The sequence below is a fragment of the Podarcis pityusensis genome (assembly GCF_964106645.2).
Source record: "Podarcis pityusensis genome assembly, chromosome: 16".
Classification (NCBI taxonomy): Eukaryota; Metazoa; Chordata; class Lepidosauria; order Squamata; family Lacertidae; genus Podarcis; species Podarcis pityusensis.
The window spans coordinates 1,184,941-1,199,595 of NC_138041.1; the positions used below are offsets into that span (position 1 = coordinate 1,184,941).

The 14,655-nt window shown below is 43.6% G+C and overlaps 1 protein-coding gene across 1 annotated transcript in view; it reads left to right on the top strand.

Annotated features, from left to right (window-relative positions):
- Positions 1-2,540: 2,540 nt before the first annotated feature.
- The window catches only part of LOC308464768 (vomeronasal type-2 receptor 26-like), a gene marked incomplete at both ends in the record, with an annotated part of 142,042 nt that continues 129,927 nt past the window's right edge, over positions 2,541-14,655 (top strand). The window contains 4 exons of the mRNA XM_080984360.1: positions 2,541-3,083; positions 4,360-4,587; positions 4,933-5,101; positions 5,423-5,526. Coding sequence (XP_080840486.1) covers positions 2,541-3,083; positions 4,360-4,587; positions 4,933-5,101; positions 5,423-5,526 — 1,044 coding nt within the window. The remainder of the gene's footprint in view (positions 3,084-4,359; positions 4,588-4,932; positions 5,102-5,422; positions 5,527-14,655) is intronic.

The following is a 14,655-nucleotide window of genomic DNA, read 5'->3' on the forward strand; positions in this document are numbered from 1 at the left end:
AGTGCTATATCTATTGTAGATCACCCTAAATTTGGAGTGAAAGATGGTGTGAAGTATAATTGAAGCCTATTCTATGCATTTGAAATATTGCATGGGACTTGAGCAAGACAAGAATCAGAAGAAGCTTCTCTGGATTGAAATGATTGAAGTATTTCATCATTATTTCAATAAATAATATGGGATTCTTATCTATATGTCCAGTTTTGTTTGTCAAGGGTACTCAAGCTCTAGTCTGTTCTCATCTGATGTATTTCTCTCTCATTAAAGAGATAAGTAGAAATGTAGACAATGTCCTTTTCTGTAGAAGATGCAAAACGAACCCCTCATTGCAGGCTCATGACACAACTCTACCAGCACATTGTGGCTTTGGTATTTGCTGTAAAGGAGATCAATGACAACCCACAGATCTTGCCCAATGTCACCCTGGGATTCCACATCTTGAACAGCCATTTCGTTGCAAGCTGGACCTATCATGGCTCCATGGAGCTGCTGTCTGGATGGGGCAGACTCATCCCTAACTATAAGTGTGGTGTTGAGAACAGTCCAGTAGCCGTCATCGGGGGACCGAATTCTGACATCTGTCTCCCCATGGCAACGGTCCTGAGTATCTACAAGATGCCACAGGTAAGAGAGCCATTGGAGAAGCCATTCACGTTTCTCCTGCACTGCATCCCTTCATGCTACAGGTTGAGGGATTCACAGAGATGTGTGCATTGCGTGTGGCCATTTGGGATGCTGTTCACACTTCTATTGGATTCTATCCCTTGAGGCCCCAGGTTGATATTACAAAGTGTGAATGACCCACAATGAGCAAAACTCATCCCTGCCCATAATACACCAGAATATGAGGAACAACCATTCTGTCTTGAATTCTGCATGACATGTTTGATTTCTCAGTGCAGGGAAGGCTAATTCTCTCCTCTCTAATATTTAAGCATCCCAGCACAGAACCCATGATTGAGGTTCACATGCAGTCCAGTCATCAAAAATAATCATTGCTTGATTGGGCTCAATGGCCTTTACAAATGCATTTTAATCCCCCCCCCTCCAAATTCTTCATGGTTCAATCCTATCATGATGTGGAAAGAGCTGTCCTATGGATAATTCAACAGAAACATAACTATGCTCTTTATTCTGTGTTCAAGTGACTGATACTGTTTGCTTATATGTTCTGATGGTTACATTTACATGGGAAATTTAAGGGAGAAGTGACCCCTGCTGAAAATATAGGGGCAGCAAAGACCTTAGACTCTATGTAAAGGTAAAAGGACCCCTGACCATTAGGTCCAGTCGTGGCCAACTCTGGTGTTGCAGTGCTCATCTCACTTTATTGGCTTAGGGAGCCGGCGTACAGCTTCTGGGTCATGTGGCCAGCATGACTAAGCCACTTCTGGCGAACCAGAGCAGCACACGGAACTGCTGTTTACCTTCCCACCAGAGTGGTACCTATTTATCTACTTGCAATTTGACTGCTAGGTTGGCAGGAGCAGGGACCAAGCAACGGGAGCTCACCCCGTGGTTGGGATTTGAACCGCCAACCTTCTGATCGGCAAGTCCTAGGCTCTGTGGTTTAACCCACAACGTCACCCGCGTCCCTCTTAGACTCTATGTATGACTGAGGGGGGGGGGGAATGTATACAGTGGTACCTCTGGTTGCCAACTTAATTTGTTCTGGAGGTCTGTTCTTAACCTGAAACCATTCTCAACTTGAGGTACCACTTTAGCTAATGGGGCCACCTGCCTCCTCCACGCCGCCAGCACACGATTTCTGTTCTCACCCTGGGGCAAAGTTCTTAACCCAAGATACTACTTCCGGGTTAGCGGAGTCTGTAACCCGAAGTGTTTGTAAGCTGAGGTACCACTGTAAATTGAAGGAAATCTAGCCACTCCATATAGGGCCCCAATGTTCAACTTTTATGTATATTTATTTTTAAAAAGTTTTAAATTTTCTCTATGCAGTCTCAACTGTGTTCATTCACCATAAGAGGGTATATAAAAACACCAAAGTGGATGGAATTTGCAAGCATAATTTTTACAATCATTTTCAGTTCATCTATGGCTCTTCTCCCATGACGAGTAGCAACATCCAAGAAGAGTTCCTTCACCGGATGTTCCCTGATGTGGCTCATCAATATGATGGGATTCTCCAGCTACTGCTGCATTTCAGCTGAATGTGGATTGGGGTGGTGACTCTGAGTGATGACAACGGAGAGAGATTTGTACAAAACTTCCTTCCCATATTTGCCAGAAGAGGTATCTGCTGTGATTATATAGAAACATTTCCCAAACTAACCTTTTCGAATGACAGATAGGTAGCCGTGTTGGTCTGCCATAGTCAAAACAAAAAAATTCCTTCCAGTAGCACCTTAAAGACCAACTAAGTTAGTTCTTGGTATATCTGAAGAAGTGTGCTTGCACACGAAAGCTCATACCAAGAACTAACTTAGTTGGTCTTTAAGGTGCTACTGGAAGGAATTTTTTTCTTTTCGAATGAGTTTGTGGCAAGTGTGGAGGAAGGTTCTAAAACAATCACTGTTGTTATGGGCAGCACCGCCAGTGTCGTGGTTGCGATTGGTGAAATTCAGACCATGATGGTACTGAGAGTAATGCCCAACTTGGCAGAAACAATGAATATGCCAGTGGACATCAAGGCAAAAGTCTGGATTATGACTGCCCAGATGGATTTTACATCGTTTTCCTTTCAAAGAAATTGGGACATACATTTTCTCCATGGCGCCATTTCCTTTGCAGTTCATTCAGCTAATCTTCTAGGATTCCAGAAATTTCTTCAGGAGAGAAGCCCTGTCACAGAAAGGGAGGATGGCTTCATCAGAACTTTCTGGGAAGAGGCATTTCTTTGTTCTTTTGAAAAGAAAGACAATGAACTCTGCACTGGGACGGAGAAGCTTGAGACTCTTCCTGGGTCTGTCTTTGAAAGGAGCATAACTGCCCACAGCTACAGCATCTACAATGCAGTCTTGGCAGTCACACACGCTTTACAAAACATGCATTTCTCCAGATTCAAACACAGTGTGATGATGGATGAACTAAGAGGGAACAGGCTGGATCCACAGCCATGGCAGGTAATGTCCCTCTACTGCTAATATAGAATAGTTCTCCATCTTTCAGGGTGCAAAAATAGTTCCTTGACTGTTTAGAAAGCTCTTTTTCCTCTTGTTGTTTAGTTGTTTAGTCGTGTCTGACTTTTCGTGACCCCGTGGACCAGAGCACACCAGGCCCTCCTGTCTTCCACTGCCTCCCACAGTTTGGTCAAACTCATGTTGGTAGCTTCAAGAACACTGTCCAACCATCTCGTCCTCTGTCGTCCCCTTCTCCTTGTGCCCACCATCTTTCCCAACATCAGGGTGTTTTCCAGGGAGTCTTCTCTTCTCATGAGGTGGCCACAGTATTGGAGCCTCAGCTTCAGGATCTGTCCTTCCAGTGAGCACTCAGGGCTCATTTCCTTCAGAATGGATAGGTTGGATCTTCTTGCAGTCCATGGGACTCTCAAGAGTCTCCTCCAGCACCATATTTTGTTCTTTTTCTTCTTACCCTCTTTCAGCATAGATAGGACTGCTATCTGATAGGACTGCTATATCTTTCATTTTAAAACACTAGGGGCACATCTGCAACATTAAAGCACTCTTGGTGTTTCCTGCTTGGCAGGGGGTTGGACTCGATGGCCCTTGTGGTCTCTTCCAACTCTATGATTCTATGATTCTATGATTCTTGTTTCACTTTAAGAGCCGTGGCTTCCACCAAGGAACCTTGCGAACGGTAGTTTCTTAATGGTCTCCTAACAACTCTCAACTCCTTTAAGCAACTTCCTTTTCCATAATTCTTTGGGGAAAACCATGACTGTAACAAGAGTTCTTTAAATGTATGGTGTAGATGAGCTGTTAGAATTACTGCGAACAGAATCCTTGATCTTGACCTTGTGCAGAGTAGAAATGCATGTTCTCCACGTCTGCTAGCTTCTGCTACCTTCCAGAGAATAAAAGGCTAAAAAGGAAGCCCTACACAGATCCCGAGTAGAGTCTCTTAGGCGGATGGATGTTATTTTCTACGCTTCCTTCTGGCAACCCCTGAAATCCTGCTCTGCTTTCCTTTCGACCACATCAGCAAGACTGAGAGGGGAGCCTTGTCCTCTGGGCAGCCCAGGACTGTCCTGGCTTGCACCCCGGGGAGGTCACTTCAGTCTGCTAACACAGTGGGTTGACCTCACCCCTGGGGCCACACTCCATTGTTCTCGAGACAGACAGATGCCAACAAATGGAGGGAAATAATATCATCCTGTTATACATCTGTATCTTTCTAATACCCTTGTGGATTTCTTCCCTCTTCTCTTCACTAATTTAGCTCCACCACTTTCTGAGAGGCGTCTCATTTAACAATAGTGCCGGGGAAGAGGTTTCATTTAGCCAGAAGGGGAATTTGGTAACTGAATTGGATATCATTAACTGGATCACATTCCCAAATGATTCCTTTTTCAGAGTTAAGGTTGGAATGATGAACCCCCAGGCTCCCCCAAGCAAGAGACTCTCCATTCATGATGATACCATCACCTGGCCCATCAGGTTCAACCAGGTAAGGTCCATTTCAGAGTGTCTCCAGACATTTCCTCAATGCTAAAAAAGGGGGTCCACTATTCAGACTCTGAAACAGCTATTCCAAGATGCAACTAGATTTGATTTAACTCACCTCCTGAAGAAGACGGGGAACCAACATTCAAGTGAAAACAGCACAGGGAGTGGGAAGCTTACAATGGCAAAATGTGATATAGAAAGAAGTTGGATAGGTGGGCTTATTAATAACTGAATTTAAAAAACGAAACAAAGTACAGAAGAACCTCATCACTGTTCTTCATTGTTACCCCAAACATTGCTGTAGCATAACATAACAATACCTTGTTTGGGCCTCTGAGATTCTCAGATAATGTTCAAAGGAGCCACAGCTAAAAAACTAACATGGTTAGGAAGTGATGAAGCAAATGGCATCACCCAAAGTCTGGAACATATAATTGTGAGAAGAAAGGAAGACACACAGAACCAGGAAACACTGGCAACTTGGATGAAGAGCAGAAACACCCAAGAACCTACGGGTGAGGTGTGAGCCAAAGTTCTGAAAGGCCCCATAAAAGTGGGTTCAGGGTGTTTGTGGCCTGCTCAGTGTTCAGCAGGGGACATTCAGTATCAGACAGTGGGAGGGCATTTGCTGTGAAGCGAACAACAGAAGGACCAAGGGCAGCAGCTCCTTGGGATGTGAATGGTCATCCTGATCTGATGGGCACTTCAGACTTCCTGCCAGTGTGGGAAACAGGGGAGTAAATTTGGCCCCAACTGAGGAACAGGTATGGCATGTTTAAGTCAGAAATTACCATCTTCTTTCATTTTGGACAGGCACAACCCCTTTCTCTGTGCAGTGAGAATTGCCAATTGGGCTACAGTCGGACCAAGAAGGAAGGGAAGCTACCTTGCTGCTATGATTGCATCCCGTGTCCAGAAGGGAAGATTTCAGACCAGAAGGGTGGGAGATGTTTTCTTTATTTTGGGTGTATACTAGTTATAAGAATTGTCAAGAATGATCCAGTACATGAAAATTAAAATAAGTAGAGAAGGATGGTAATAGAATGGTGTCCAAAGATACCACTGAGTTGTACCTGTTTTGGAGCATAGTCTCATATGCTCATGGAATGCAGAGGTAAGGATTTCAGCATAGCAGGAGATGATGGAAACAGGGAGAACTTATGATTGGTGATATCCAGGTGATGAACTTCTCTTCTTCCAATTGTAGTGAAGACCTGCATTGCTCTGGAATCCTAAGTAAATACAGCCCTCTTGTATATAGAAATAATTGGGCCAAATACCTATATATATATTACCAGTATTGATCCAGCAGCCATCATTCAAGGCTTTCTGACCATTTGCCTTGATTTCTTCGGGGCGCAAAAGGCTTCACAAGTATAGTATAGTATTTTTCTTTTTTCTTTTTCAGACATGGACGACTGTTTTGAATGCTCTGAAGATCAGTATCCAAACAGTGACAAGGATGGATGCCTTCCAAAAGATGAAACTTTCTTGTCTTTTGGAGAACCGTTGGGGATCAGTCTGGCCACTTCTGCTGTCTTCTTTTCTTCCATCACAGCTGCAGTGCTTGGAATATTTGTGAAACACAAGATGACTCCCATAGTCAAAGCCAACAACAGGAACCTCACCTACGCTCTCCTCCTCTCCCTCCTCCTCTCCTTCCTTTGTGCTTTGCTCTTCATTGGCCAACCTAACAAGCTGACATGCATCCTACTGCAAACTGCTTTTGGCATGATCTTCTCAGTTGCCATTTCGTGCATATTGTCCAAAACTGCCATTGTGGTTCTAGCTTTCATGGCCACCAAGCCAGGGTCCAGCATGAGGAAGTGGCTGGGGAAACAACTGGCCAGCTCCATTGTTCTTTCCTGCTCCCTTATTCAAGCCACAATCTGTAGCATATGGCTGGCCACTTCTCCTCCTTTCCCAGACGTTGACATGCACTCAATGACTGAAGAAATAATACTAGAATGTAATGAAGGTTCCACTATCATGTTTTATTGTGTCCTGGGATTCATGGGTTGGCTGGCCATTGTGAGCTTCACGGTGGCTTTCCTAGCTAGAAAGTTGCCTGACAGTTTCAATGAAGCCAAATTTATCACTTTCAGCATGTTGGTGTTTTGCAGTGTGTGGCTCTCCTTTGTTCCAACCTACTTGAGCACCAAGGGCAAATACATGGTGGCTGTGGAGATCTTCTCCATCTTGGCCTCCAGTTGTGGGTTACTGGGCTGCATCTTTACCCCCAAATGCTATGTTATTTTACTGAGGCCTGAGCTGAACAGCAGGGAGCAGTTAATTAGAATAAAGAATTAAGAACTGACAAGAGTGACTCACTGGTCCAGGCAATTCTTTGTCACTGGAAATTAGAGATACTTCTTTCCAGATCATTGTCAGTTGGATATGTATTAATTGAAAACATGAAGTTAATATAAACTGAGTCCCATATTTTCTGCAGTTTGGTCCTGGTTCATCATATCTCAATCGACCATGATTTATCCACACATGTGGCATCTCATTCATTTCCACTACTCTCCATGGTCTTGACACCAATGTAATCATGTGAAACCAGAAGGGGCATTTTGTGAGGTTATTAACTGGCATATAATTTGCGTGGCGAGTTCCCGCCCCCCACCAGGATAAATAAAGACACAAGACACCATAATTTAAGGTTAAATGGGCGAATTAGGCCACAACTTTATTGAATTCAGGAATGAGAGGCATTGGCTTAGGCATTGGTCCTATCGACTATCCGGCTCCAGCCCATTTGCTGGAGACATGGGAAGGGTTAACACCATAGAGGGGGAGTCTCCTGCTGAGGGACGTCAACTAGGAGCTCCCCCGGGTCACCGCTCAGGGGCGTGGCTTTGGCCCACACCTCCATAGGCTTCGGACAGGGCCACGCCCCCCGGAGTCCTTTATCGGACCACCCTTCGTTCACTGGGGGGAGGTGATGGCGTTCCCCCCCCCACATCCTCCCAATCAGGAGAATCTTGCTGAGATCTGAACAAAAAGCAACTTCTTTTCTTTTGTAGAGTACTACAGTACATGAGTTCATCTAAACACTAAAGGGAAAAACCTGGTGGCTGTGGAGATCTCCATCTTGGCCTCCAGTGCTGGGATACTGAGCTGTATCTTTCCCCCTAAATGTTTCTTAATTATCTTGTGGCCAGAACTGAATAATAAGAAGCAAGACAAGCTTGAATCATGTAGTACCTCTGGAGTAGAAGCCCAGTCCTTCCAGAACAGGCTGCCTATCTCATTCCTGGACATAGGAACAAGCAAACCACAGCTACTTCTGTCTTCTCAGTTTTTGGCTTCAGCCTATTGGCTTTCATTGAGCCCATTATGATACTCGCAGACATTGAGGGATTTTTCTGTACACAACACCCTTCCTAACCCTGATGAGACCTCTCTGCCCCTTTTTATTCATTTTCATTTGTGGCCCTAGTGAAACAGTGCTGGTGGAGAGTTTTCCATATACATCAAGAAGAATGCCATGCATAGAACGGCTCAGAAATCCCTGCAATAATGTTTTGTATCTGAAGGGGAGCTGCATTCCCTGTGGGTTGTACCCAACTAAGTTCGATTTGGAGTGACTCCATTGAAGACAATGAACCTATGTTGATCATATTCACCATCTAAAATAGGTCTAGTAGGGCCAGCATTGGTTCAAGCCCATTCTCCCCACATCTGGACATAGTTTGGAATAGTCTCCCTGTTCCCCAAACCCACGAAGAAGTACTGCACAGCATCGGTTGTCCATTCAATATCGCAGGGGGCACAGAATGCAGTGGATTGAATTAGCAGAGAAAGCATTAATTTTTGCAAATAAGTGATTAAAAATGATTTTATTATTATTATTTTTCTCACATAGGATATTCATCACTAAGAATTAGTATTTTTATACTGATGTTTAATGTTTTGTCCTAAGGGGAGGGGAAGACGAATTGTAGCACTGACATATTGATCCCAAGCATGCTCTGCTTCCTCATAGATTCAATATTAGGAGTCACTGTAGCTCAGCCTAAATCCCCCTTGTCTGTAATGCTGGTGCAGCTAGAAGGGATCAGGCAGATCTGCTGAATTGTGAAGTTCTGAGACCTTAGAGAGCAATTCTTTGTAATAGTGTGAGCTGTTTCATAAGGGGACAGGTGGTCTTGCATGTTAGTAGGACCCCCTTCATTAAAAGTTTCTAAGTAGATGTTGGATGGCCAGCTTTGCAGGACCGTGTGGGAGAGTTGGACTAGATGATCTTTTAGGTAAAATTCCATGATCTGACAAATATTTTTCTGGCAGGAGTTTTCCTCCTGTTGATGCATAACAGTATCCAAAAACACTGCAGAAATCATGATCTACTCTGCAATTATCAAAATGTCCACAATCTGCCCAGAGTGCCAGTAGCCTTCTAGAAGCGAGTACGAAAAGGTATTGATAAAAAGACTGAAATGATGATAAGGAAACCCAATGTTGCACAGACAGCTAAGATTAGGGGAAAGAGAGAGGCAGGTCTCTATCATTTGGATAATTCCTCCACCCACCCCCATGTATAGGGCAAGTCTGAATATTGTGTTGTCAATTAGAATTCAAGACACACTTCTGAAAAACAGCTGAGCTTAATGGTTAGGCAAAGTCCATGTGAGAATTATATTCCCAGAGTCTTCAGCAATCTAAACCATTTTTCAATCAGGGCAGTGGCTTGTTTTATACGTAGAGAGAGAGGAATTTGCACATGCATTGGGATGCTGCTGCTTCTGATTCTGCTGCTTCCGAACATGGTGTGCTATGTGCATGCTGTTAAGTGCGCCAGAAATAATCCCAAAGATGTTCCACATGAGTAGCACCAGTCGGGTGATTTCCTCATCAGTGGGATAGTGTCTCAGCTGTCAAATCCTGTGTTCTCCATAGTTTCCTTCAACCAATACCCTTCTCAACACTCCCTGATTAAGTCCCCAGTGTAAGCAAAAGTTTTCATTTTTAATTTAGAAGGTCTGTATATCTGCATGAATAATTGCTTTTTTAACTTGGTTTTTAAAATAAATATTAAAGATTGAGACAAGGACATTCTCCAAAATATGTGTAATTAGGCTGTGCTTGTACTGGTAACTGGACATTTGGAAATATTAGCCTTATATTATCTATTTGCTCTCTGTTCTGGCTCTGGTACATAGGGGCTCAGTCTGCCCATTTTAGAAGGGGACTGTGAGGAAGCTTTCCATTGCACCAATATTTTCACCCATTGAAACATATTTGTCAACATAATTTTGGAGAGATGACAAATTGGAGTCTGAGGGACACATCTCATGTACATTTCAAGAAAGAGGATAATAGAAACCTGCCTTAAATTGAGTCAAACCAATGGTCCATCTATTAATTATTCTCTGTAGCTAAATGAAATTTGAAAGAAGAAGTGTAGCGGGTGAATGACCCCCAGCCCTCAAGAGTACGCATGCAATTCTATATACATTATCTGAGCATAAGCTTCACTGTAAGTAGTGGGACGTATGTATGAGTAAACATGCATAGGATTGGGCAGTGATTGGGAGGTTTCAGAATGAGTGACTGGTATGTGTGGGAGTGGGAGAGAAGGAAAGGAAAAGTCAATGGAGGGAGGGAGGGAGGGAGGGAGGAAGAAGGGGACTGTCCTTACCTGTCACAATCCCTTCTATCTACTTCACCCACTAAATACCTCTCAGGACAGTCCATCCTACCCTGTTAAATGCTTTTTAGCCTTCTTATTCTTCTATACCTGCCCAAAGTACAGGAAGGGGAATGAAAATATCACATATCATGGAGAAGAAAGAAGACAGTCTCAGCCCCCTAGGAGAGAAGCTGCTGCAGGCTCCACAACTGGCTTTCCTGAATAGAGGAGATGCTGATTTTATCCTGCACAGCATTTGATAGGAATGGGTGTGAGTCCCTCAGTTCTTACTTCACTCATTGGCAGGGAGTTAGTGCATCCAAGCTAGGCTAGCTCATTGCACAGAAATTGTGGTGGAAGCACAAGTCTAAAGCAACCCAGAACCAGTGTGGTGTAGTGGCGAGTGTCTGACTGGGACATGAGAGACCAATGTTTGAATCCCCAATGGGTGACCTTGGGCCAGTGCCTGCCTTTCAGCCTAATCTACATCCTTGGGCTGTTGTAGGGATTAACTGGAGAAGGGATTTTGAGCTCCTTGGGGGGGGGGGAGAGATATAGGTTGTTGTGGCTATGAGATAATCTTTTGAAGCACAAGCCTTGATTCCACCATGAAACAGCAAGTCCCTTTATCTGCAGCATGGTGACCAAGTTCTACCAGCACATCCTTGCCCTGGTGTTTGCTGTTGATGAGATCAATGAGAATCCCAGGATCTTGCCCAATGTCACCCTCAGGTTCCACATCTACGACAGCTATACTGATTCAAGGAGGACTTACAGCACCACTTTGGACCTGCTCTTTAAATCACACTGGTTTGTCCCAAACTACAAATGTGGCACCCAGGAAAATGTAATAGGAGTAATTGGAGGACTTAGTTCTGATACTTCGTCCTGCATGGCAGATATCTTGGGTCTTTTCAAGATTCCACAGGTAGGATCTGAGTACTGGAGCTCAGAGGCTTTCCTCTCACCTCCCCCATAATTCACTTTTCTACTCTTTCCAGCAGTAATTTGATGAAGTGTAAAGATAGAACGGTGTAATGGGAAGAAGAATGAACTGAAAATTGCATTCATTACTATTCAGTGATGTGCATGAGAGGTGTGTAGGTTTAAAATGATTTGTGTTTCATTTGTAGAGAGGAGAATTGTTTGAGGTGTGATAGAAGGAGAGGGGCTGTTCACCTTGGGGAATTACAGCAGCACCATCTCAAGAACCCTAGAACCCCAAAGCCAGAAGAACCCACCCCCCTTCTCTCTGCCTTTCCTCCACATACACTCATTCATTTGAAGTCTATTGGAAAGCAGAATGTAGTCAAACCACTTGTAAATGACTTCAAAGAGGATGGCCCCTAGTGTCTATAAGCTGATTCCCCCCCCCCCAAAAAAAACCCCAACAACAGGAATATGCTCCTTAAAAGAAGTTAGCTCAGAATGAGAGGAATGGGTTTCACTATAAATCTAAATATAATAATAATAATAATAATAATAATAATAATAATAATAATTTATTTATACCCCCACCCTCCCAAGCCAAGACCGGGCTCAGGGCAGCTAACACCAGGTATAAAAACAATTGATTGAAATACAATTTAAAAACAAGATTAAAATACAACATTAAAATGCAGCCCCATGAATGGGGGGGGGGGAACCTTTTTTACTTTCCTTCTATGTGATTTACAAGAACCCCTCCTCATTAGAACCGTCAGTTGAACTGACCCAAGCAGGATGATTAAGGTCTGTGTGGAGATAAACTTTAACCAAAAGTATGCTTTATGGAGACCGAGAAGCAATAAGAGCTTTTGGGATGGCGCAACAATTAATTCGGAGTCGCCATCTTGCCAAAGGATTTATAGCCGGGAGGAAGAATGGACTTGTTTTTAGACTGCATTCCTAGTGAATCTCCTCAGAGGTTTTGAGAAAGGAGGCAGATTGGTGAAGATTAATGACGCTAAGACTGTTTTGATGTATGGAAGTGATGTTATATGGAAAACGTCTGGATATGGCTACGGGATAAAAAAAATATATATCCACGCAGGATTACAAACTGTTCTAACCAGCTTGTGGAGACTATCAGAGGTCACAAAGAGAAAGGAAAAATATATGAAAATAACAACAAGAAATGTGAAAAAATAATAAGAAAGGACTGGATAGTACTGTGAACATCATAAGGTTAGATTTGTGGACATTAAAACAGCAGTAAGAAGCAAGAAGTTGATTGGATCCCTTCGGAACTTGAAATATGGGTACCCCCAACAAAAAATTTAAATTTGGCTGTGTAATTTGGAATTTATGTAATTTGGTTTGATTTGATGTGATTGGTCAGTTAATAAAAAATTATTCTTAAAAAATAAAATAAAATGCAGCCTCATTTCAGTAGGCTTTTGCATTCTGTATCACTTGCCCTCCTGTTTGCTGGTTGATTATCTGATAGAATATGAAAAAAGATGAATTCAAGCTAAACCGTTCCTATATATTTGGGTAGGTGCCACCGCTTTCAGTATGTAATGACATCTGCCACCCTGGTTATGGGAAGAAAAAGAAGGAGGGGAAGACCTTTTGCTGCTATGCTTGTGCTCCTTGTCCTGCTGGGATGATCTCAAATGAGAAGGGTAGGATACGCTATGTTGTAAAAGATCAAGCAATCCATTGCAAGTGTTCACACATGTGCTTGCATGCACACACACATTGAAAAAAATAAAAATAATGACCAAACACAAACCCGTTTAGAAATAGGATATATATTGGCAACTTACCAGTTGTAAGGAGTGTGTGCAGGAGCCGGGCCTTGTGACTGGTAGGGCCTCGCAGGACTGGGGCCTTCCTGAGTTTGGCCTGGAAGGTCAAGGTGCGGCCGCACAGGTGAGGCTTGACAGAAGACTTGTAGCACCTGGTGGCAAGGGCCGGGAGGGGTATATAAGACCAGCAGTTCCCTCTGGCTCTTTACCACAGCAACACACTACCCACCTAGCTGTGCTTCGGCTCCCTGACTCCTGGTTTCCTGACCCTCGGACTCTTGGCTTCCTGACCCCTGGACTGCTTCCCAACCTCTACCCCAGTCCCGACGTAACAAGTCGGGACTCCGACTGCCTGTAACCCGGACCGTGACACCAGTTCTCAGGTGCTGAGGATCTGAAAAGTTGTCCATGATTGCTCAGCAAGTTCTTCATCCTGATTCATCTAGAGCTCATCCTGGATAATTTAAAGTAGATTAATTTATCCTGGTGTAAATAAAATAAAATAAACAAATAAAGCCCATTAGTGCTCTGGGGGTGAGGCGAACATGGCAGGGCAACATGGGTTTCTGGGTTTCTTCCTGTTGTCATTCTGTCTCTCACAGCTACAATAAACCTACCATTAAAATTATGGACTGGTCATTTCTTCATCAGGGGGCAAATGGGCAAATTTAGCAGGGGATCAAATATTTTCCCCGCCCCCACTGTATATATAATATACATATATGCAGGGGATTGTTTCTAGGAAAAAAAGGTGCTGGAACTTGTTGACTTTTTTTTAGGAGGATCAACGAACCCAAGTTGTTGAGCTCTATTTGAGGAGAACTTATCTTCTTCACCTGATTGCCTTCCACCTCCGCCCCGCCGCCCCAATTGCTGTGCTGCCCACTGACTCCGCCACACAGCCCTGACCGCCATGCTATCCTCCTCCTCCATCCCGCAGCCCTGAGCGTCATGCTTGGGAATGACACTGCAATGCTACAGAGGTGCCAGAACTCACCAAAGAGATGCTGGAACTCAGTTTCGGTGAGTTCCGGCTGAACAAAAGCCCTATATATATATGCAGAATGAAGAAATGGACACAATAAATTTCATGGCAATGTTTATTCATATAGTTTATTTTCTCTAGGATATATTATTTACTCTCAGTTATTCAACAACGATGTAGCATTTAGAGGGAAAAATGCAACCTAGCAGGCCACAGTGTGAGAATTTGATAGACATGACATCTACAGCATGAAGAGGTGGACATATGCCTTCATTTTATTTTCCATACTAGTCGCTCCCTGTTGTTCAGCTCAGGTCTCAGAAGAATGATGTAGCACTTAGGGGAAAAAATGCAGGCCAGTAACCCAAAACTGGAGGCCAAGATGGAGAAGATCTCCACAGCCACCATGTATTTCCCTTTGGTGCTCAGGTAGGTTGGAACAAAGGATAACCAAACACTACAAAACACCAACATGCTGAAAGTGATAAATTTGGCTTCATTGAAACTGTCAGGGAGTTTCCTGGCAAGGAAAGCCACCACGAGGCTGATAATGGCTAGGAAACCCATATAGCCCAAGAGCAAATAAAACATGGTAGTGGAACCTTCGTTACATTCCAGTATAATCTCCTCATTCACTGAGCGCATGTCTGTGTCTGGGAATGGAGGGAAAGTACTTAGCCAAAGAGTACATATGTCAACTTGAAGAAAGGAACAAGA